The sequence below is a fragment of the Benincasa hispida genome, chromosome 10, assembly GCF_009727055.1.
Source record: "Benincasa hispida cultivar B227 chromosome 10, ASM972705v1, whole genome shotgun sequence".
In the NCBI taxonomy this organism is placed as follows: Eukaryota; Viridiplantae; Streptophyta; class Magnoliopsida; order Cucurbitales; family Cucurbitaceae; genus Benincasa; species Benincasa hispida.
Window position 1 is genome coordinate 35,084,006 of NC_052358.1, and position 22,189 is coordinate 35,106,194.

The 22,189-nt window shown below is 30.6% G+C and overlaps 2 protein-coding genes across 2 annotated transcripts; both read right to left on the reverse strand.

The window, feature by feature from the left end:
- Window positions 1-2,847: 2,847 nt before the first annotated feature.
- LOC120089393 (peroxisome biogenesis protein 22) lies at window positions 2,848-7,150 on the reverse strand. Its single transcript, XM_039046843.1, has 8 exons — window positions 6,793-7,150; window positions 5,676-5,918; window positions 5,531-5,578; window positions 5,339-5,395; window positions 5,151-5,252; window positions 3,790-3,855; window positions 3,389-3,490; window positions 2,848-3,292 (listed from the first exon to the last, which is right to left on the reverse strand). The coding sequence occupies exons 1-8, from the start codon at window positions 6,898-6,900 to the stop codon at window positions 3,188-3,190; spliced, it is 831 nt and encodes a 276-aa protein (XP_038902771.1). The 5' UTR covers window positions 6,901-7,150; the 3' UTR covers window positions 2,848-3,187.
- Window positions 7,151-17,009: 9,859 nt separating this feature from the next.
- Window positions 17,010-18,027, reverse strand: LOC120088614 (cyclin-U1-1). The gene is made up of 2 exons (XM_039046028.1): window positions 17,488-18,027; window positions 17,010-17,413 (listed from the first exon to the last, which is right to left on the reverse strand). Exons 1-2 carry the CDS (start codon window positions 17,913-17,915, stop codon window positions 17,140-17,142), a joined length of 702 nt encoding a protein of 233 aa, XP_038901956.1. The 5' UTR covers window positions 17,916-18,027; the 3' UTR covers window positions 17,010-17,139.
- Window positions 18,028-22,189: the final 4,162 nt, after the last annotated feature.

Sequence of the window (22,189 nt, forward strand, 5' to 3'; positions counted from 1 at the left end):
TATTATAAAAAAGAAATCCTTGGTTCCAGCTGAGGGTGTGAAGAAAAATAAAAGGAGAACGAGTTAGAGCCCCGATTGGGACAATTTTTTAGGAGTTTTCACCCAGATTTCATCATTCTTTCTTCTTCATCTTTTAACCTTTTTGGTTATGCCTTTTGACTTCTCAAATGTTGTTGTTGATTTGAGGAAGATGTAAGGCTAGGTCATTTTCCTTCTTAGGTTTAGTAGTTTGTTTAATTTCTTGAGGATGTTTGATTAGTGATGTTGAATTCTATGAACTGTTGAGTTTGATCTGGGTTATTTTTTTTAAAAAAAAAAAATCTCATTTTTATTAGATTATTGCATGTAAAATCTATGTGGCGCTATGCATACTTGTAGATTAGGTTACACGAACTAGGGATACATGTGTCGGCAAAGACTTTTTCTAAATTCACACTTGTTTGCCCTAGTTTAATCTTACTCAATGAATCATGCTATGAGTCTAGGCTTTTCAATTCGTAGGATGTCACAACACGAGAACCCTAGTCTTATTGCGAATTAGTTTTTACTTGGATTTCGCTGAGAAGGAAGAGTTCAAAACTAATTTAGGGTCAAATTGATTAATCTTGAATTTGGCTAAATGAGTTATTAGTTTAACTAATAGGTTATGGAGTTCATGGAATTGACATTGTTTCTTAGCCTCTAATGATTGAAATTGAATATAGCGAACTATCCCAAAGAGTCCTTTTATCAATTTGTTTCAATCTAATTGTACGTTTTAATCTCGTTCAAACCTTAATTCTTTGCATGTTTATTTTTAATTCAGTTCTTTATAAACCAAACCAAACTAGCCCCCCCCCCCCCCAATGTTATATGGAATTCTTTCATCGTCCTAGCTAGTTCACTGTTTTCATGTGGATCCGACCCCATTTTTACTACTTGTACTGCTCTTTTGGTGTAAGTATTAAGCTCAGGAATATATATCTTTTATTTAGTCAGAGGATCGTAGGCGACAACAAATTTATAATATCTGACTGCGAACACCGTGGCGCCATTGTTATGGAAAGTTTGCACGACAAGAATTTGACCTAGTGTCGCAACGCTATGATTGCTCTATAAAAGGGATATTTTATGTTATAGGTCATCATTCAATATCCGAGCTTCAACCTTCTCTTTTCATTTTCTCTGTTCTTTACTGTTTTTAGTCTATTTTCATGATGTGGAGACTCACCTTGGCAATGATAGCTTGATTCTAATGTTTAGTGGCTAAGGTAAGTACTTTCTAGCTTAGGTTGAGGAAGAAACTCATTGTATTATGTTGTGAAGACTTGTACTTTTTACTTTCGTTTTATGAATGCTTCTCTAGAGTGTACTTAAATTTCTCTGTCTTGGATTCATTTGGATTGATCACCATTGCATATATTCATTGCTTTGCTAATAATTGACTAACAATATGTGACATTTAGTTGTGTGTTAACTTTTAGTAGCACAAATTAAAGCATGCATGTGTATAAATTGATAGACTTTTTTATGAGGGTCCTTTTACAACATTGCATGGTTGGTTAGTTCAAGAATAAAATAAGTTAGACTATTTAACCATTGCTTAATAACTAATTGTCTTGGTTTTCCCCCTTTATCGCAATGCAAGTTTGAGATGTTTATGGAGTATATTCATACCCAATTCACCAAACACTTAGTTTATTTGAGCATCTTCATTAATGTCCTAGAGTGCTTGTCACGACACTATCAAACAAGTTGTCTAAGCACTTGCATGATTTTGATGATTACTTTTATTGTCCAATAAATAACTAACAAATGGGTGGATCTGAATATCTAAGTTAGACTTGTTATTCATATAACTCTATTTCAATTCTCTCTTTTACTTTTCATGTTATTTATATTCATTGTGCAAAACAAACAAACAAACCCACCTTTGATTACCTTAAGGATTTTGAATCTTAATTGGAGGTGAATACGGTGCACCCTATGGATCAACCTAGCCTATTAATACTACAATTTGGGTTAGATTTGGAGTTTATAAATTTATTTGGTGGTTTGGAAAGGATTTGACACCTTATTCCTCCTTCATGAGGGGCAGAAGCGTTATCATGCGGTAGCTTTGATCCAAAGTGTTGGAAGATCACCAAAATCACTTAGCTCCCATCCTAGTTATTAACAGGCTTGAGGCCCTCAAGAGTCTGTAAAAGTGGATTCCCCATCCAGCCAAATGCTGGAAACTCAACTCTGATGCATTTTTCTACAAGTCAAAGGGTAGAAGGGGGCCTGATTGGATTATCTATGACTCTCGAGGATATCCAATTGGGACAAGCTTTGAGGTCATTCACCGGAAGTGGCCGATCAAAGCTTTCAAAGGTCTAACAATTCTTAAAAACTTGTGATTCATCTTTGAAGATCGCTCAACCCTTTTAGAGGTTGAGTCAAATCTTTTTGGAGATCATCAAAGTTCTTGTGTAGATTTAGACGTCAAATGTTACTAAAGGTCGTCTTCTCTTCGCCCCACATGCCCTTGCATCAACAGAGGCCTTTCACACGATTTCTTTTATAATCTCTCTTTCCTTGATGAGGAGTTTGAAGATGGGGTGATGAGCTCCCAAACATGGTGTCCTATTTTATCCAAAAGTTTGTTTCTAATTTGTTTTTTGTTTAATTTATTCTCTTAAAAAATGTTATTACTTCAACTATCACTTTGATAACATGCAAAATATATGTATGGAAAAGATGAAAATTATATCCCATCAGATTAATTCTCATGAAACTGAAGAGTAAGTACATAGAGTGCATCTGTTTTCATTCATCGATTCCAGACACTTTCAAGATTAGTCCAATAAAAGTGACACCGAAAACTGGTTCAGTAGGAAACTGGTGATCCAAATGGTATTTGTCATGGCTGAGATGATCTAATAAATATATATAAATTACATACATCAGCTAAATTAGGAGCTTTTAGTGGGGCATGAAGTTACTATGTCAGATAACACAAGATCAACCCAAAAAAAGATCTTTGCAGAAACAAAAAGAAAAAAACATGGTACATCTATCTTTCTAACACCAGCAATGGCGGCCTAGTGCAAACTGAACTTGCTTAGTTCCCAAAGAGAACCATTGCACTTACAACCAACACGGCCCAAATAAAATGGAAAAAATATATATATTTGAAAATTCATTCCACTCTTGAACTGGCTTCAAGTTAAATGTTTCCAAAGAACTGTTCCAAGGATGGAGAGCTGAAAACGTTAGAAGCGGTCCGCTCGTGTCGGATTGGAGCCACATGAAGTTGATATTTGATGAACCTCTGATGATGGTTATATAAAAGGTATCAGTAATCACCATGTATTTACAGATGTTACAGAACAATAAACTTACTAAGATGATGGGTTGATTAACTTACAGCTAACTGAGTAATGATTTCAGGATTGGAATCTATATGCCAATCGGGTTCCAGCTGGCGCACGAAAGATGTTCGCCCATTCTCCATGCTACAGAAGAGAACCTACAAACATTCCTCAGTTAAAATATTACAAGAAAAGCAGGTTGGTATGTATGACTGTCCCTATTTTTCTCCAGACCAGCACGAAACAATTCAAGAGATGATTTGTTACCTATCTTCAGCTATTTCCTATTATATCTTTTCTTAGAAACCCAAAAAACAACTTAATGCCTAAAGTTAAACGTTCCCTGTAACGTAGCCAACAGTGCCAAAACATTGTACTTTCAGTAATTCAGAGATGAAAAAAATAATCAGAATTGTTTCAATACTGTCAAAATCCAAACAATCCCAGATTTAAGTACCTTGTCCTTGACCAGACCACCAGATGTGAAAACCCCTGCATCTTCGAGTGCTGAAAGAACTCTTTTCTGCATAAACAGTTCATGATGCCTTTTATCAGAAAGATGAATAACATATTGCATTTGAGATCAGCAAGAAGAAAAAGATTAATATATTGTATCAGGCACCTATCAGTTGTAAGAAAACAAATTTCTATGATATTTTAAAACCCATAAACGCAGAAAATGCCACCCCCACCTTAAGAGTATATCTAAAATAATAAAAGGAAATCATTTTTCCCCATTCAGTTTGACAATTTTAAACTTGGATACAATTCCTGAACTTCAACAAGTTGGTGCATTTAGTACCCTCAATTAAGTCATACTTAAGAAGTTTTCTTTCAGAAAAATCTAATTAGAAGCACTCCAGTAACCGGCCTATTTTGTTTTGAATGATTCTTTTGGTCATGTTGGGTGCTTTTTTGCACAGTTTTATCAATTCATTGAGTTCAAGTACTATTAATACCTAAATTTGTTGCTAAGTTTGAGCATTTTCATGGTATTAGGACATTTCTAAGATTTGATCTTGAGTATTCTTTGTTGATTTGCATTGAATTTATCCATCGATTCATGTGCTATTGTTTGGGTTTTATGGGACGAGAGGAATAGTAGGGTGTTTGGGGGTTGAGAGGGAAGCTAGAGAAATTTGGTCTTTTGTCTGTTTTTGTGCTTCGTACTGGGCTTCGATTTCAAAGGTTTTTTTGTGATTTTGTATAATTGAAGTCCCTTCTTGTAGTAGGACTCCCCTTTTTTTTGTGGACTTGGTTTTTTGTATGCCGTGTATTCTTTCATTTCTTCTCAATGAAAGTAGTTGTCCTTATTTAAAATAAATAAATAAATAAATATCCACCACAAGATCAAGTTTAGGGTCTTTTTGGAAGAAATTGAAAATTTAAGCTTAAAATTGACAAATTGAGTCAAGGTACTCGTCATACGACTGGAGGATAGAAGCATATAGAGGAATACAAAATTCCTAAGGAAACATGTGCATGCAAGACCTGACACTGCAACCAAAGTATAAAGTATTCAGTTGGTTTTTTAAAACATGGATTGCGTAGTTTGGCCACGTTGATAGATTTTCCAACCTCAGGCATAAAAAACTAATCTGACCTCCTAATCATGTGTCAGCATATAAATATTCTCACAGAAAAGTAAACAGGAGTGGGGAGAGATTTTGACTTCAAGATGTCCCCTTTTAAGGAGGAACTACCGTCGCTAGAACTTGGAACTATACCAAATCACACATCGGCAATCATATATTAAAATTCATCAAGATATTAAGTAGGAACCAAAGAAAAAAAAAATCCATAAAGCATTACACTCACTTCACTCTCATCATCCAGCACTGTTTCCATAAGATAAAGATCACAATATTTCGTAATCTCCAACAGTACTTCCAGTACCGAGGACCTCACAGTGGCTTGTTTCTGATGCAAGACACAGTAAACCAAATTAGATAATCCCTGAAGCAGTTTCAAGCACAAAATTATCTTCAGAGGAAAGAGCTATATACCTGCAGATCCTCTGGACTGTTTTCCTCTAGAATTATTCCAAGTAAACGACATGTAACCTAAGCATAACATATTTTCAGTACCAAAACTTGACTATTTCTTACCTTATATCACTTACGTCATACAATGTCATATACTGATATTTCACCAAAATATCTTGACAAAGATAGACAACGAGGGTTGATATTGGGTACCTTTCTTCCTTCGCTCAATTTTTGCCTCACAATCTGACCCAAAGTTGGCTACAAGGAAAAAGTAAGAGTGGAAAATCTTAAAAGATCTGAAAGGAATAAAATTGAAAAGCCAGGACAAGATATAGGCAATAATTTGAGCTCTGACCTTGACTGGCTGGAAGAATTCATCAACAACATTGTGTGCTCTTAAATCCTCTGAAGATGAACAAACTTCAGAAGTTACCGATTGTGCATTTGAATTTAACCCAACAGTTGAAGTAGAACTACTTGGTGCAGGCATTTGCCTTTTTGGTTGTCGTCTCTGATGTCCATTAGGGGATCTCAACAGTCTCCATGTGAAAATTATTGCAACAGCAAATCCAGTAATAGCCCCAACAGATCGTGAATCCTGATATAATTTCAAAGACGTAGTTAGACACCATAATACTTGTTCCCCTTGTTTGTCGATTGGTAACATAGGAGAAACAACATGATATTCTACCAGACAAATTAGAAGCTGTCAGCATGAAAAGTATTCAAGTTATTTAGACCAAAACAGAAAGTAAATTGAGCTATTGATTTTCATTTACATTTGAACCAAACTAGACCAAAAAGGCACAAAAACAGAAGCAATTTTCAAACACCCAAATGAAATGACCATAACCATTTGAAACAAACTAGGGCACCAAAATGACTGATTTAGCTCAGATATCTCGTTTATCTATTCTTTGGTTTTTATGAACACCCAAATGAAAAAAGAAAATAACGAAGCTGAGCATCTAGTTTCCTGACACAGAGCTTCATATCTCATCTCACTACCTAAAAGATCCAAAGACTAGAGTCCATTAAGAAGATCAAAAAACAATTGAAAGAATTGCCAATTGGCATGGGCCTACACATGATAATTAAACACAATATACCATCTTCGAAACGTAAGTACCGAAGAACAAAAGCAATAGTAATCACTTCCGTAACACATATAACAGCTAGCAAGGTCAAGTTCAGGGGGGTAATCGTTTATCATCATTTAGCAGCGTGTTGAATTATTGACTACAATAATGAAAATCGAACAGCAGAAACTATTAACCATTCTAATTGAAGCATAGAATTAATAAGAAAGTAGTCCACACCTCAAACCGAAAAGGGTTAAAAAAGAAAAGAAGAAGAATTGGGTTACGAAAATCTATTCAGCGTAAAATAAACCCCGGTAGCAGAAACCTAAAGCAGGTCAGATCTATCGAAAAACGAAAAGAAGAAGAAAAAACAGGGATAGAGATTAGGACCAAATTCTGGAAAGAGATCGGGAAGAAATTGGAGATCTTGAGAGTGAGATAAGCCCCGAAGCGCTTGATGAGCTGAAGTAGGTCGTCTTTGGAAGAAGTTTCGGCCATGGGAGAACTGGAAGACCTCGGGCGTCAAAGTTGGTTGGGGCAGTAGAAGGAATTGGAAGAAGAGCAGAAGGAAGCGAGCGATGGCGTCAATGGAGGATACAAAAATCCAAGTGATGGAATTATTATCAATGGCTCGATCTTTTTAGTTTCCCTATATTTCCCCGTCGCCCTGCGGGGGAGGAAAGAGGACGTGGTAAACCCGGCAACGGCGACTCCATCTGGATTCCTACTATGTATGGGCTTTCACATATTGGGCTTCCTATAAATTCTCCCATATCGGAGATTAATTCACACATCTATGTACTGCATTTTTAATTGGAAAATTTGAATGAATGACCTACAAATTTCTTGGATAAAACACTTTTTTATTAACTTGTTTTTGGTTAACATTTCAACTATTAAGATAATGCTGACATAATTGTAATGGGCAGTAATTTGAGGGATAATAATGGGATGTATAACAATATTTTTAAAATATTATAAAATTAGTAAAATTTATTAGTGACATACTTTATTAAACTCTTATTAGTGATAGATGATAGACTCTTATCAATTATAGATGATATACTCTACCAACAATATGATCTATTATGGATGGACTTTGAAAGTTAGACCTAAATGTTGCTATATCTACAAATTCTTTTAGTTTGTGCTATATCTATACTTCCTATATTTAGATATAGCACAATGAAAATAATTTTAATGTGTGTTTTGTTAAAAGATATAGATTTTGTATTTTTTTTTAGATGGTATATTATATTTAGGGTAAATTATACAAAATAAACCAAAACTTTGTACTTTCTATCACAATTAATTTTGAACTTTCAAACGTTTCAAAAATACTCTTAAATGTCCAAAAAGAGTTTAAAATATTCTTACGATTAGTTTTCGTTAAAATATCCTAAATTTTCAAAAGTTTCAAAAATACTTTAAAGAGAGAAGGTATTGAAGAAGAAATGAAAAAAAAAAAAAAAAAAAAAAAAAAAAAAAAAAAAAAAGAGGAGAAATGGTGAAGTAAGAATGTATTAATGGTTTTTGTTTATATATTAACATTTTTTTAAATTTTAAATGTATTTTACCTTGAAAGTTTAGGGATATTTTTTAAACAAAAAATTTTCATTCAAAACTAACCATATGAATATTTATAAACTCTTTTTCAAATTTTAAGAGCATTTTTTAAATTCTTAAAAATTCAAGGATATTATTTTACTCAAAATACAAAGTTCAAGAACATTTTTATAAGTTAGTCTTATATTTTGATCGTGTGTATCATCTCGAAGCAACGTGTTATCTTTTCTGTTGAGATCATTGGTTTAATTTCCCAACTTTTGTTTTTCAATATTTATTATTATTATTATTATTAATTTAGATTTGCAATCTGAAAACGTAATTAATTAAATTAAATATTTCACATTTTCATGTGTTTAGTTGCAAGCTAGAAATAAAATTTTAATTTAAATAATTATTCAAAATATATTTGATAATACATTTATAAATTATAAAACTAATTATAGTTGTCCACCAAATATTGAATAGAGTATAAATTATCATTAGTTGATTTAAGAACTTGGTTTAGTATATATTTTAATTTAACAAAAATAATTGAGTTTATTAGATGAAATATTATATTTGTCAATATTTTTATTTTTTTTAATATAATCATGCATCGAAAATATAAAAGGTTTGTTTTCAAAATTTGGATTGTTTAGTTTACAAAATCTCAAAACAAATTTTGAAAATTACATCTAAATTGTCTACAAACTTATATTCGTGAATTTGAAAACATGAATATGAATTTTATTAAACATGTGCTTGCTTTCTATTTTTCAAGTTTCGAAAAATAAGTATATTTTATTTATGGGCTTTCAAAATGACTTCTTTAATTCTTGATTTTGTATGTACGAATAGGTGTGCTTGGTCCCTAAATTTTTTTAATGTACTTTTTTTAATCTTCAACTTTTTAATAATAGATTTAAAAAGTCATGATTTGTTATTGCCAAATCATTAAATTTGGGCTCAATTAGGAGTTAGACATTTGTTCTGAATTGGAGTTGAGGACAAATTTTGATGAGGCCACATGATTTTATCATGAATCAAATAAGATTAATTTGACCAATTTGATATTATTATTTGGGTCAAATGGCCCAAAAATAGGTTGAATTTGACCTCAAATATCAAATCAGGTCTAAAGAGCCTAAAGACGAGACACATTGACCAACCAAGCCCAAACCCAACTAATTGGGCCCAAAGGCCAGACTATGGACCAACCAAGCCCAATCCAACTAATTGGGTCTAAAGGCCTGACCATGGATCAACCAAGCCCAAGCCCGCCCACCTGTGAATTCTATAAATAGATAAGCTTTCCTCATTTGGAGGTGTCAGCAAAGATCAACAAGCCCAAAGGCCCGATCCAAAGGTCGATAAGACCAACAAGTCCAAAGGAAGATCAACAAAAGATTTTAGTTTATTTTGAAAGCATCAAAATGAGATTGTACTCGCTTTCCACAAAATTAATACAAATATAAAGTTCAATTTTCACGAAATAAATTTCTATTGAAGTCTCATGCATACAGTTATTATTATTTTAAATAATTGTATGACATTTTAAATTAGAAAAACAATCTATTCATTTTGAAAAAAATATCTCTATCGTATTTTTTTTTTTATTTTATACAATCTTTATGAACAATATGTTATGAATTGAGAAAATAAAATATAATAAAATAANAATATAACGAATGGATTTCTCCACTTTTTCTAATTTTTTGAATTGATCAGTCTTCTAAAATTCACTAAATGTCATTATTTATAGGCAATTTAGCAAGTATGAGATGAATTACATACGATTATTTATAGGCAATTTAGCAAGTATGAGATGAATTACACGTATGTAATCTTAAGACACATAGACAACACATAAGTAATGGATAAGTGAGACATGGTCAATGGACATTAACATATTTATAATATTATAGATAATATATAGATTTTAGAGTAGGAGTATTTGATACATTTTGAGATTCTGTCTAAATTTAATAAATTGACATTTTTTAAATAAAAAAAATTATTTTGACATTTTTCAAATGACTTATAATTTTAGCTATTTATCCCAGGAAATTGTATCAGGTAGCAACGTAAATTAGTGTATCTGTACCCGTAGCTTCCCTTAACTTTGGAACTATAGCAAAGGAAAAATAAATCTAAAATGGGAGCGATTTCATGGACGTTTTGTTCGTTCCATTTTATAGGAAAAAAGTGGAAAGATGTGATGACGTGGCGGCTTTCTCACATTAAAAAAATCAGTTAAAAAGAAAAATTTTCCAGAAAAATATATTTTTGGTACATAGGTTTTGGGTCTAGTTTCTATTTAGTCGTCAAAATTTTATGAGGTTACATATCGAGTCCTTAAGTTTGAAAATTGTACAATTTTTACCATTGATATTTGAATTTTGTTTCAATTTGATCCCTAGAATTTAAGATTTATATTTTTAATTTCGATTTTTCACTAAATATTCATTTCGATTTTTAGTGTTAATGTATGTTAAGAAACTTAAAATAATTATAATAATTAAAATTAATTAAGTTTCACTATTTTCCATCACTTTTAAAATTAATTTAAAATTTCACTTCATAATTATTTAAAATTAATTAAGAAATATTGTGAAAGTGAGTATTTAATGAAAATTTAATGTTAAAATGTAAAATATTGAAATCTAGAGGCCAAATTGAAACAAAACTCAAATCTAAAAATTAAAATTATAACTTTTTGAAACTTAGTACCAAATTAAAACCAAATTCAAAAGTTAAGGACTACATGTGTAACATAAGGACCAAATAAAAATAGATCCAAAATCTAAGGATTAAAAATATATCTTTTCCAACTTTTTTTTTTTTCGTGACAAAAGTGAAGTGAGCCTTCGTCTTGAAAATATAAGTCTCGTTGTAATACATAATAACTACTCAATTTATTTCTCTTTCTCTTTTTAAATTTTTAGTTCAACCATATCCTCCAAAGATTCAAAGTTTTCGCTAGAGTATAGCATCAAATGATATAAAATTTATATTATTGATCTCGAGTTCATATTAGAAATCAGATAACCATCAATATCAAATAGCAATCAATTTCATTAAGAATTAACATCAAATAATAATTAGGTAGCAATCGATATCATTGGCAATTAGTATCAAATAATAATCAAACAGGAATTAGATATCAATCGGTATCATTGACAAACATATAACAATCGATATCAAATAACAATTAGACAATAATTAGATAGCAAATCGGTATTATTAGCAATCAATATTAGAAAACAATTCAATAACAATCATATCAAATAACAATCATTATCAAATAGCATTCCGTATCATTAAGAGTCGATATCAAATAGTAATTAAACAATAACTAGATAGCAATCATATATTAATCAACATCAAATAAAAATCAGACAACAATCAGTATTATTAGCAATTAGTGTTAAATAGCAATCAGATAACAATTTCGATGTTGATAAAGATGTTGTGGAAACATTTGATAACGTTGTTGTGGCGGCATTGAATGCCACTATAAGACAATGTAGTGAGAATTTGTTCAATTTCAATTGTGAAAAATGCTTGAAACGTGTAGTTGAAATTTTGCAATTTTATTGTCATGTTTTAATGATGTAATAGCAATCAAATAGTAATTAGCATAAGATGACAAATAGATAACAATCATATGATAATCAGATAAAAACCACAAAATATACTTACTGATTTCAATACTTTTCTATTACAATCATATGATCAAGTACCTATTAAAAGAATATAAATGAACCATCCTCACTTCACAATTTGAATTAGAGAACAAGAGATTAAAAGCAAATGTTTGAAAGAATGTCATAGAGTAAACCTTAACAAGGTCCCAAATTCAACTTTTATGACTTGGGTTTGGATTTTTATTTATTTTTGCTATTTTGCAAAAGGAAGATAAATGAGTGACATGCTTTCAATTTCCATTTTCCTTTTTACTAAATGTGCAAGCCGCCCTTTATCCAATTCCCTCTTTTTAATCTAGGTTAAATTGCAAATTCTATCCTTGTTTTTGATAAGTATTTCAATCAAATTCAATGATGGATGCAGAATTTTTGTTCGGGGGTTTGCTTAAAGCTTCACAAAAATATTAAAATGAATCTAAATAATTTTAATTATAATTTAGTCCATTAAACTTTTAATTTTATATCCTATAAATCATTAAACTTTAAACATGCCTAATAGAACTCTAAATTTTCAATTTCATGTTTTATATAATAATTGAAATCTAGGTTAATTGAAGAAGATTGGAGCATCAATCTATCATACTAGATAGTCATTTTGATAATTAAAAATGACTTCGTTATCAAATTGACTTTGTTTTATAGAATATAAAAATGTATTGAAGTTACCTAAGGGTAAATTTGGCCTGATCATGCCTCACCTATCATTGAATATGTGATGTCATTTTTATTTAAATTGTTATTAACTATATATATTTTTATTTCGTCAACTCTGTTAATTGGTTGTATTGTATTAATGTTTTTTTTAATGAAATATGGTGTATTAGAATTTTAGAGTGGGGTTAAAAAAGAACCAAATAAAATGTTTTTCAAATCGGTTTTAAAAAATAGTTTTATGGGGCTTATGAGGTTAACTAAATTATACGAACTAAACTAAAACGTTGAAAGTGATCCAATTAAAATTTAATTAAAATGATAAGACTAAATAAAAATAAAGTCCAAATAATATATAAGTAACTTAATCTTACTTAATAAATATAATACAAGAGGTTTGATTACTATATCTATTTTTTAATTAAACTTTGAAAACTTTTATTACATCCTAAAAATTTCATGTATATATGATTCTAATAAGTTTTGTGGGTTAGGATTTTGGCAAGAGCAGAATCCTACCTCGGTTGTTTCAATGGAGGGGATAGATTCTTTAGTTATAAAAGGAGTCTATCTTTTTTGTTTTTGATATCCCAATTAGCAAAAATTTTTAAGTTTATTATGCTAATTAAATTCTTTTTAGGCCTTTTTTTTCATTCTCAAAGTAGAAAAAACAAAGAGAGAATTTAATTAGTATACATGAGTTTAAAGTTTTTTTTTACTAATTGAGATATCTAAAAACATAAACAAATGATATAGGTTCCTTTTATAACTAAGGAGCCACCCATCCTCCTCCTCAAAGCAACCGATGTGGGATTCTCCTCTCCTCTCGGCAAAATCCCAACAACGTGTGTTGCAAGGGCCAACATTACCTATTTAATCAATATCTTTCCTTAAAGAGGGAATTGCTGGTAGAAAAGTTGCATTTAATTACAAGGCAGTCAACATAAAGAATAATTCATAATACGAGCCGTAATGCCCTTAGGATTAGAAAGTTTATGTGGCACGCTCCTTTAAACTCTAGAGTTTCGAAGATGATTCATTACTTGATTGTTCAAAGTGTCAGAAAATAGATTCAAGACATTCAAATATGGTCACTGAATGACATTAAGCTAGCATCAGATTGGCCTGCAGTCTTTTCGTGTCCTTATGCAAATATCTACTCCTACTACACAAGGGATAAATTAGAATCCCTTACGTTGTTGCCCTGTGGATTGAAACATCTTCATTTTTTTTTTGTTTAAATTAAAAATTGTACATGTAAGGCTTCGAGTGTTAGGTTAAATCGACTATTCTTAAGCAATGATTAAAATTATTGATGTCCAAAACTATTCAACAATAATTAATTAGCAGCTTAGGCTTCACAAATATCTACACTCCATTTTTATAACTTTTTTTTTAAAATATATATATAAATTAGGCTTGTTTTCCCACATTTTTTTTTAAGTTTTCCAAATTTTATATAAATACATTTGAACCTCAAGCAAAATTTCAAGGACTTCTTATAGATTTGGCAAAATAATTTTATAAAAAAATAGACCCATAACTAAAATTTATTACTTTTGCAAAAATGACAAAATTCAAGCTCAACCACATATATTCTTGATACACTACTTATATATATTTGATACTTTGATATATTTAATACACTATTAATATACACTTGACATATTATTGATATACACTTGATATATACTTGATACGTTTGATATATTGATATGCACTTGATACCTTCCTGACAGATATTCGATTTATTATTGTTACATTCATTACACTTGATATTACTCTTAATACATTATTGATATATACTTATACACTTGATGCAATATTGATATACACTTGATATACTCGTCCAAGCAAATGTCCTCTCTATTTGTTTTCCCTCTGTCTTTCAACCAGCAAAATTACAAAATCAATTTATTAAAAGATCAATTTGTTCGTGTCTCTATTTGTTTTTCCCTCTGTTTTTCCCTCTATTTGTTTTAGTCAACACGATTGATTAAAAAATCAATTTATTTATCTTTCAATTACTTCTCTTTCATCTGATCTGATCCTATCTCCTTTTCCTTCTGCAATTTCATCTTCTTCGTGTGTATGGTTCTTTCCCTCTTCTCCTTCAAAATTACTTTCTCTATTTTTTATGTTTTTCAATTCCTTTCTATTTTTTACTCTTCCCCTCCGACGCTTGCCGATGTTCATTTTCACTGTCTTGCCGCCGTCCATAGCTCACCATGGTGCTATCAATTCAGCACCAACTGGTTTTCTCACTCCAGCCCATGAGAGAGAAAATAAGAACCCATAAGAGAACTCCTACGCGGAGTAATAAAATGAATAGAAAGTAGAGAAATTCGAGCTCTGCCAACAAACATCCAATCTATTATTTGAGTTCTTTGAAATTTAGAGAGAGACAGATCGACGGAAGAAAACGTAGATCTAAATGGAAAAGTCATTGATGTTTGTGTCCATGACAGCAAGGTGGGGAAGAAGACGTAGAAGAAAACAAGAAAGGAAATTGAAAAAAAAAAAGAGTCTGGAAATGAAATGCGCGTAACTGGGAAAATGTTTTTAAAAAAGTGTTATATCTTGAAATTGAAAAAGTGTGCTGCATTTGCCATATCTTATTTTTAAATTGCTAGCCGTTATAATTTCTCAAATTTCAATATACAAAATCAAGTTTTCACAAATTACTTTTTTTTAAGTATTCAAAACATGGTTTTGTTTTTTAGAACATATTTATAAAGTAGGTAATTTTGAAAAAAAAATTAAAAACTTATTTTTTTGTTTCTAAAATTGGATTAAAAATTTAAATAACTTCTTCAAAAAGTGTGAAAATCTGAATAAGAAAATTTTAGGGAAAAAACCAAGCACAAATTCTAATAGTGAAAACTAGGCTTTAATTATACCCATTAGTTAACTAGGCTCAACTACCAAATAGATAGGAGTAGTTTTGAATCCAATTTAAATTATAACAAATATGAGCATAGAGCAATTATTAAGACACGAAAGTGAGAGAAACTACAATTTTTAACTGCCAACAAATTGTGTCTAATAGTTCTTTGAACTTTAAAAATATGGATTATTTAATAGACCCACGAACTTTTAAGTGGTCTAATAATTTAATTCTTACCTTTTAACATGTTCAATGAAATTTTTTAAGAAATTTAATTGAATTAAATTAATATTTATCAACACTAATTTAAGAGGAGTTTTAGTTTCTTGAGTCTTCAATCTTCAAATTTAAGAGAGTTACACTTTTAGAATTTTATGTTTTCTGATCCTCAAATTTTAAGGGGTAATGTTTTTCAGAGTTTTAGAGCTTCAATCTTCGAGGTTTCATAGTTTCAGAACTTCAATTCTTTGGATCTATAAAACTTGAGAACATCTTAGAACTTCAGAACTTCAGTTTTGAGCTTATCTTCAAAGCTTCAAAGCTTCAATCTTCTGTTCTTCCTATCCCTCTTTTAAGTGAAACACAATGCCTCTATTTATAGAGTTTTCAAGAGGCATTGTGTGGACTTGGGTTTGGCTATCTTTTTGGCCCACCATTTGGATTTGGGCTTGGACCCAATCCTTTACTTGACCTGACTTTCGGACTTAAATTTGATTGTAGCTTGGGCTCAATCAAATTTACCAGATCTTGACCCAATTTACAATTTATGTCATATTGGACTATCAACTAAATAATCGATTGTGTGCTTTAATTATCATTAACTTTGGTATATTATTGTGATTGAATGGCCAAATTGAAGACAAATGACATCTTTTAATTTCTTATTTGCTTGTCTCCAAATTTTAATTTAGGGACATAAAAATTCTTAATTGACTCTAAATTTAATAAAATGGAGTTGTGATGACGTGACGAAATTTTATTGGCTAAAATTTCTCATTCAATATTATCTAATCTATTTATGACATATTTGAAAATTCTAAAATTAACTGATTTATCGATACAATTGGATATCTAATAAGATCATAAATATTTAATTTTGTTCTAAACATTGAATAGGCCGAAAACATTTTAGACTCAAAATTGAAAAATTTAGTAACATTTGTTTTTATAAAATTCAATAACTAATTAATAATGCCAATCAAAGTTTATGTCCTGAAAATGATTTAACCATTGATAAATTTTGATTTATATTCAACAACTAATCGAAGTAGCCTCTAACCAATCAAATATAACTCAACTGACATAAGTTTAATTGAAATAATTCTGTAATATTATTATTACAAAAAAAAATGAGTATAAAAAAATTAAGAAAAATGGTCAGAAATAACACATTTTAAATTTTCACCTTACAAAATAGCACATTTTTTCAAATTAGTTAAAATAGCAGTCCATCTCGAGTGAGATCGACCACCAAGATTTATTTATTTATTTATTTATTTTTTAAAAAAGAGAAGCTTTTTTTAGCTTTTCTAACTTATAAATTGTTTTGGCCTTTTGGGCCTTTCTCGTTACATCTTGTATAAAGATTATACCGAGATTCTAGTAATTTTTCCAAAATATTATGTAATATTTCTAAATCTTATATCAAATCTTATATATTTTCAAAATTTCTCCAAATTTGATTATATTTACCAAATATTATATTAAAATCTTATGTAATTTTTTAAATCTTTAGCCAAATTTTGATCACGTTCGGGATCCACCAACTTTTTAGAAAGCGTGTTAGTTTTGAAAGATAAAAATTGAGGGTGCTATTTGTAATGATTTTCCAAAAATCAATTAAACCCGTGGTTAAATTGTTGAAGAACCGGAACAAGCATTTAATCCGGCACCGGAGAAGAAGAGAAGAAAAACAATGAATATAATTACTAATTTGGATGGTAATTAGGGAGGCGAAGAAGAAGCAAGAGTGTCGTCCACTGAAATTTCCGACACGTCGTCCAGACTATTAGTAGGCATCAACGGTCTTTCCATTCTTTGCATCTCCCCATTACCATTCAATAACATCTCCTTCTCCAAATGCCAACAATAAGTTTCAAAAACCCTTGAACTAACGGTCACTCCAAAATCCAACAAAAAAAGCATCTCCAATTCCAGCTTATTCAACTCTACTTTGCTCACACCTCCCACTCGAGCATAAAACGCGTTATTGTAATGCCTGTCAATCATTCAGAAAAAAGTCATCAAACAGACTCTCACAAAATTAACCAAACGTGATTTATAAAGACTCACACGTCGTCAAGCATCTTAGAGGCAACCATGATACTCGTCACGAGAAGACGGTGAACATTCAAAGAGATGATGAGCGAGTCAGGGTGTCGATGGATCAATCTATCGATATAAACGAATCCAACCACGAGACAAGAAGGACTACAATTGGTGTATTTGTAGATTCTCTCTAAGTACTTCAATATAGAGATGGTGGGAGCTCGGACTCCATGGAATGCATTGAAGCTATTTCCTAAATGGTTAGAGGAAGGACTGCAGCAGCCTGATTCTTCAAGCTGCCGACTCTGGCTCACCCCGTTTAGGAGACGGTCGTTACGAGCCACCAGCCGGTCCAGAACGAAGGCTAATATGATGAGCACTCTTGGTGTTGGCTCGGCCGCGTTATCACCCTCCGCTCGACCCGGAGCTGCAAAGTCGCTGCCGGTTAGCATTGTTTGATAAATGGCTGCGGTGGTTGAGATTGCAAATGAGAACTATGCTTAATGGCTTTGAAATCGTAGATAAAATGAGATGGGTTTTCTTTGGACATCAGCCGTTTGTTGAGTTGGTGGTTGTGACTTTCTAATGGTTTGTACAATTGGAATTTCCATCTCATCCAAAAAAAACTTGTGGATATGATGTGTGGGGCTAGGAATTGCAAACGATAGTTCGGATTTGATGAATGTTGGCTTATTAAGACTTACTCCAAATTTTAATGCATTATGAGGTTATTGGAAATTAACTAATTTTTTTTTTATACATTAATGAGAGTGTAGTCGTGGTCTGTGGAACAGCAGTCAATTAGCTAACGGACCCTTTTCAAAGCAAAACATGGGACAAACCTACCTAAATTAAGTTGTGGGCTTTCCTTCTTGATGGATTAATTTCTAGATTTAGTGGGAAAATTTCAATTTACTAATATTCAATTTCTAACAAAACTTGAATATTTTGACTCTTTCAATTTCTATGTCAAAACTTGAATTTAGGGCCAGGTTCAGATTCTATCCAAATTTGTATTTAAATGTGAATATGATTTGAAATTCTACTCAAACTTTGATTCAAAATAGAATTTGGAGCAGATACAACCTTCAATATGTTCCAATCTTAATTTGAAATAAATTATTTGATGTCTTAAAAATCAAACTTAATTGATTTGAACTTGGGATAAAATTCCAAATTTTATTTTGAGAAAAATTTGAGATCTTATCTATAATTTAATTTGATTTGAGGATAAAAATCCAAACTTGGATAATTTGAATTTATGGCAAAATTTTAGAACACACCTAAATCTTAATTTTAGACAAATCTTAGGTTTTATCCACAATATTATTAGGTTTGGTGCGAGAAACTAAATTTGAACTTCATTGGAGATAAAATTTGAATGATGCCCAAATTTTGTATCAAGATTTTCACTTAGATTTTGGAATAGGATTTGAATTCCATCCAATCCAGGTATATTTTACCTTTAAAATAGAAGCTTTTAATTTTTTTTTCCATAAAGGTACACTTAACCTTCCAATTTTATTATTTTTCAAAAGTCAAATATTTTCGATAACTATCCAATTATTTATTATAATTTTTTTAAGGTTTTATATTATCTATATTATATTAAAAGTGTGTAAGTAAAAAAATTTTCACCTTCTTATTTTGTCATTGATTTTCAATCAGATTCCCATTATATTCTCCTTTATTTTTGCCTTCCTATTTTGCCATTGATTTTCAATCATATACCCATTATATCCTCCTCTAATAATTATTATAATATCTTTTCTTTTCACAAATGATATCATTCTCTTAAAACACATCTCTGCAACAAAGACGAAGTGTTAAACACCTTTCTATATAAGGAGACAAATACTCATTTTCTACTACCAAATTCACTATGTCTTCAAAAAAAGGTGACCACCATTCATAATATTAAATTTCCATTGACATATCAATATTTATATCAATATTTCCATATTTTCATGAGTTCTACATCGACATAAGAAGTGAATCGATATTTTTATTGTATCATAAAAAAATTTAAGAAGAAAAACAACAAAATGTCACTATTGTGAATATAATACAAATAATAGACATGCCAACTTGTTTAAAAATCATAAAATTTGTGTTTACTAATTTATGTTTATTTTTTATTTTTTTATTTTTATAAAATTGTTTAGAAATATCCATCGAAATCGAAATTTTATCGATATTTCTATAGAAATTCTCATAAAATTAAGATATCAATATTTTTGTCGAAACCGACAACCTAGCCACCATTCTACATTTGTTTTTTTTCCTTGTACGTTCATTTTTTAGAAAATTTTAATTTTCTTTTATTTTGATTTACATTTGTTTGTGAGCACTTTGTTCCTCTTCTTCTTTCTTTTATTTTATTTTCTATTTTGCATTTTCTTTGTGTGTATTATTTTATGTGTTTTCCTCCTTACATCTTTTTTCCTCAATATCCCTAAAAAAAACATCATCAAACAAGAAAAAATGTAAGTCCTCATGTATTTACTTCAATTGACTACTTATGCAAAACATTCTATATGATTTTTTTAGGAAAATTTGAATTTCTTTTATTTTGATTTATATTTATTTGTGAACACATCGTTCCTCTTCTTTTTTAGTTTGTTTTGTTTTCTGTTTCATAATTTTTTTTTTGTGTGTATTATTGTATGTGTTTTTCTTTCCTACATTTTTTTCTCATCATCCCTAAAAAGACAAAACCATGCAAAAATGTAAATCATCCTAAATATACTTCAATTTTCTTTTCTTTTAATTCACATTAGGGGTTTCTTTTTAGAATTTAATTTAAAATAAGAGGTTTATTTTGATGGATAAAAAGTGAGAATGATGAGGAAATCTAAGAGATTAGATTAATTTGAGAAAATTATGGAAGAGGAAGATATGTGAGAAAGAGAAAGGTAAAAACATAACTAGGTAAAAGGTGTTAAAAACAATGATGTAACATTTAGTAAGATAACGAAGAGTAATAGAGAATAAAGTAGATAGAAGGAACACAGGAATTGTTAACCAAGTTCGTTGAACATCACCTACATCTAGGGGACAGAATGCCCAAGAAAGATAAATTCACTATTATAAAGTAAAGCGATTACAACGTTATACTTATTTATTGAGCGATAACAGAGACACACTTCTAGCTCTACTCTTTAAACTAACAATTAGATTTCCCCTAAATGTGAGGCTCCCTCTCAATATTACTTAGGCTCCTCTTAAGAACAAATATAATAGTGACAAACACTTAAGGGGCGTTTAGGGCAATGAATTAGTTATTATAGTCCTAGGTTTTGAGAAGTTACCTTTGAAGACCTTCTTCAATCCACGAAATTCAACTTCAATCTCCTTAACAACTCCTTGTGAATCACCAATTGATCTTTTCTACCATTCTCTAGGACCTTAGATTGAATTATGGGATTCAAAATGAGCTAAATTCAGAGAATTTTTTTAAGAGAAGACTGGTTTTGCTACAGAGAGAAGAACTCTTTTTTCAACCTCTCAAAATCTGAAACAATTTGGTTTGCATGGCCTAATCTCAGTTGAAGTGAAAAAAAGTTTTATTCATATCAAGCATGCAATCTTATTGCATTGAGACTTGACACCTCTTACTTGGAGAATTTGAGTAGGAATTGGGTTTACAAGTGGGAAAAAACCCACTTTGATGGAATTTTCCAATTCTAATTTGAATTTCATTTTTTTAATTCAACTTTCCTTTAATCAAATTAAGTAAAATTGAATTTGAAAAAAAATTATTTTTTACAAAATTCAAAATTCTAATTTTAAATAAAATTCATTTAATTAATTAAAATAATTTAATATCTAATATTAAATTATTAAAGCATCAATTCCATAATCATAAATCTATATTCATATAATTAATATATAAATCAAATTTAAATATTAATTAATTCTCCAATTTCGTTTAATTCGATAATTAAACATGTAATTATATCATATATAATTACTATTTCACTTATTCGAATTTAAACACTTCAAATTTACTCATCACTCTATTCTAAGGTTGAATCCATTTATGAGCTAGTAGAGGGACCTGATGGACCTACAGATCATGAGCTTCAACGATTCGAGATTAATTGACTAATCTCTTTAAACAAAATTAATCAACATTCGTTAACTACCGGGTCACTCCATTAAAACCCAGTAGTTGCACTCCCTTCACTATAGATATATTCCTGTCCACTTGATTTAACCATAATCAGTAAGTCCATCCTTCAAAAGTTATTCGTAATAACAACTAGGTCAAATGTTGTTTTACCCTCGAGATTACATCTTGCTCCTTAAGTTCCACTGATCCTCTAATGAACAATTGATTTGTGATCCAATCACTAAACCGAATTCCTCTCGGGCCAGTGAGAGGGTGGAGACTCTTGTTTAAGACCTAGAATCAGTACTTAAGAGGACAACCTCTCTACTATCCTTAAAAGCGGATAGAAGTGAATTATGTCTTGTACCCTATGTCCCCAGCTATCTACCCAGTCTTATCCTTAAAATGGGAGGCTTATTGAGTCGGCACTGTTGAGCCAACCTTCACATATGTAAATCTAAGGATAATGTCGAATAAACAGGAGTTCATAGTTAGCTCAGGCTTAAGGTCGAGTTACCTAGGTCATTGATTTGAAATGGTCAGTCTTAAATAGTAAACTGAAGGAAATCAGATGTGAGGATTTCTATGAGCAGCAGAAGGATCTTTCTAAAT

Excerpts from the sequence above, each read along its gene's own strand:
- LOC120089393 (XM_039046843.1), bottom strand. The coding sequence starts at position 6,900 with ATGGCCGAAACTTCTTCCAAAGACGACCTACTTCAGCTCATCAAGCGC. Across the intron at positions 3,856-5,150 it reads TGCTGGATGATGAGAGTGAA|AAAAGAGTTCTTTCAGCACT; the intron begins GTGAGTGTAATG and ends CTGTTTATGCAG. Across the intron at positions 3,491-3,789 it reads GTGGTCTGGTCAAGGACAAG|GTTCTCTTCTGTAGCATGGA; the intron begins GTACTTAAATCT and ends GAATGTTTGTAG.
- LOC120088614 (XM_039046028.1), bottom strand. The coding sequence starts at position 17,915 with ATGCTAACCGGCAGCGACTTTGCAGCTCCGGGTCGAGCGGAGGGTGAT. Across the intron at positions 17,414-17,487 it reads TCTAAGATGCTTGACGACGT|GCATTACAATAACGCGTTTT; the intron begins GTGAGTCTTTAT and ends AATGATTGACAG.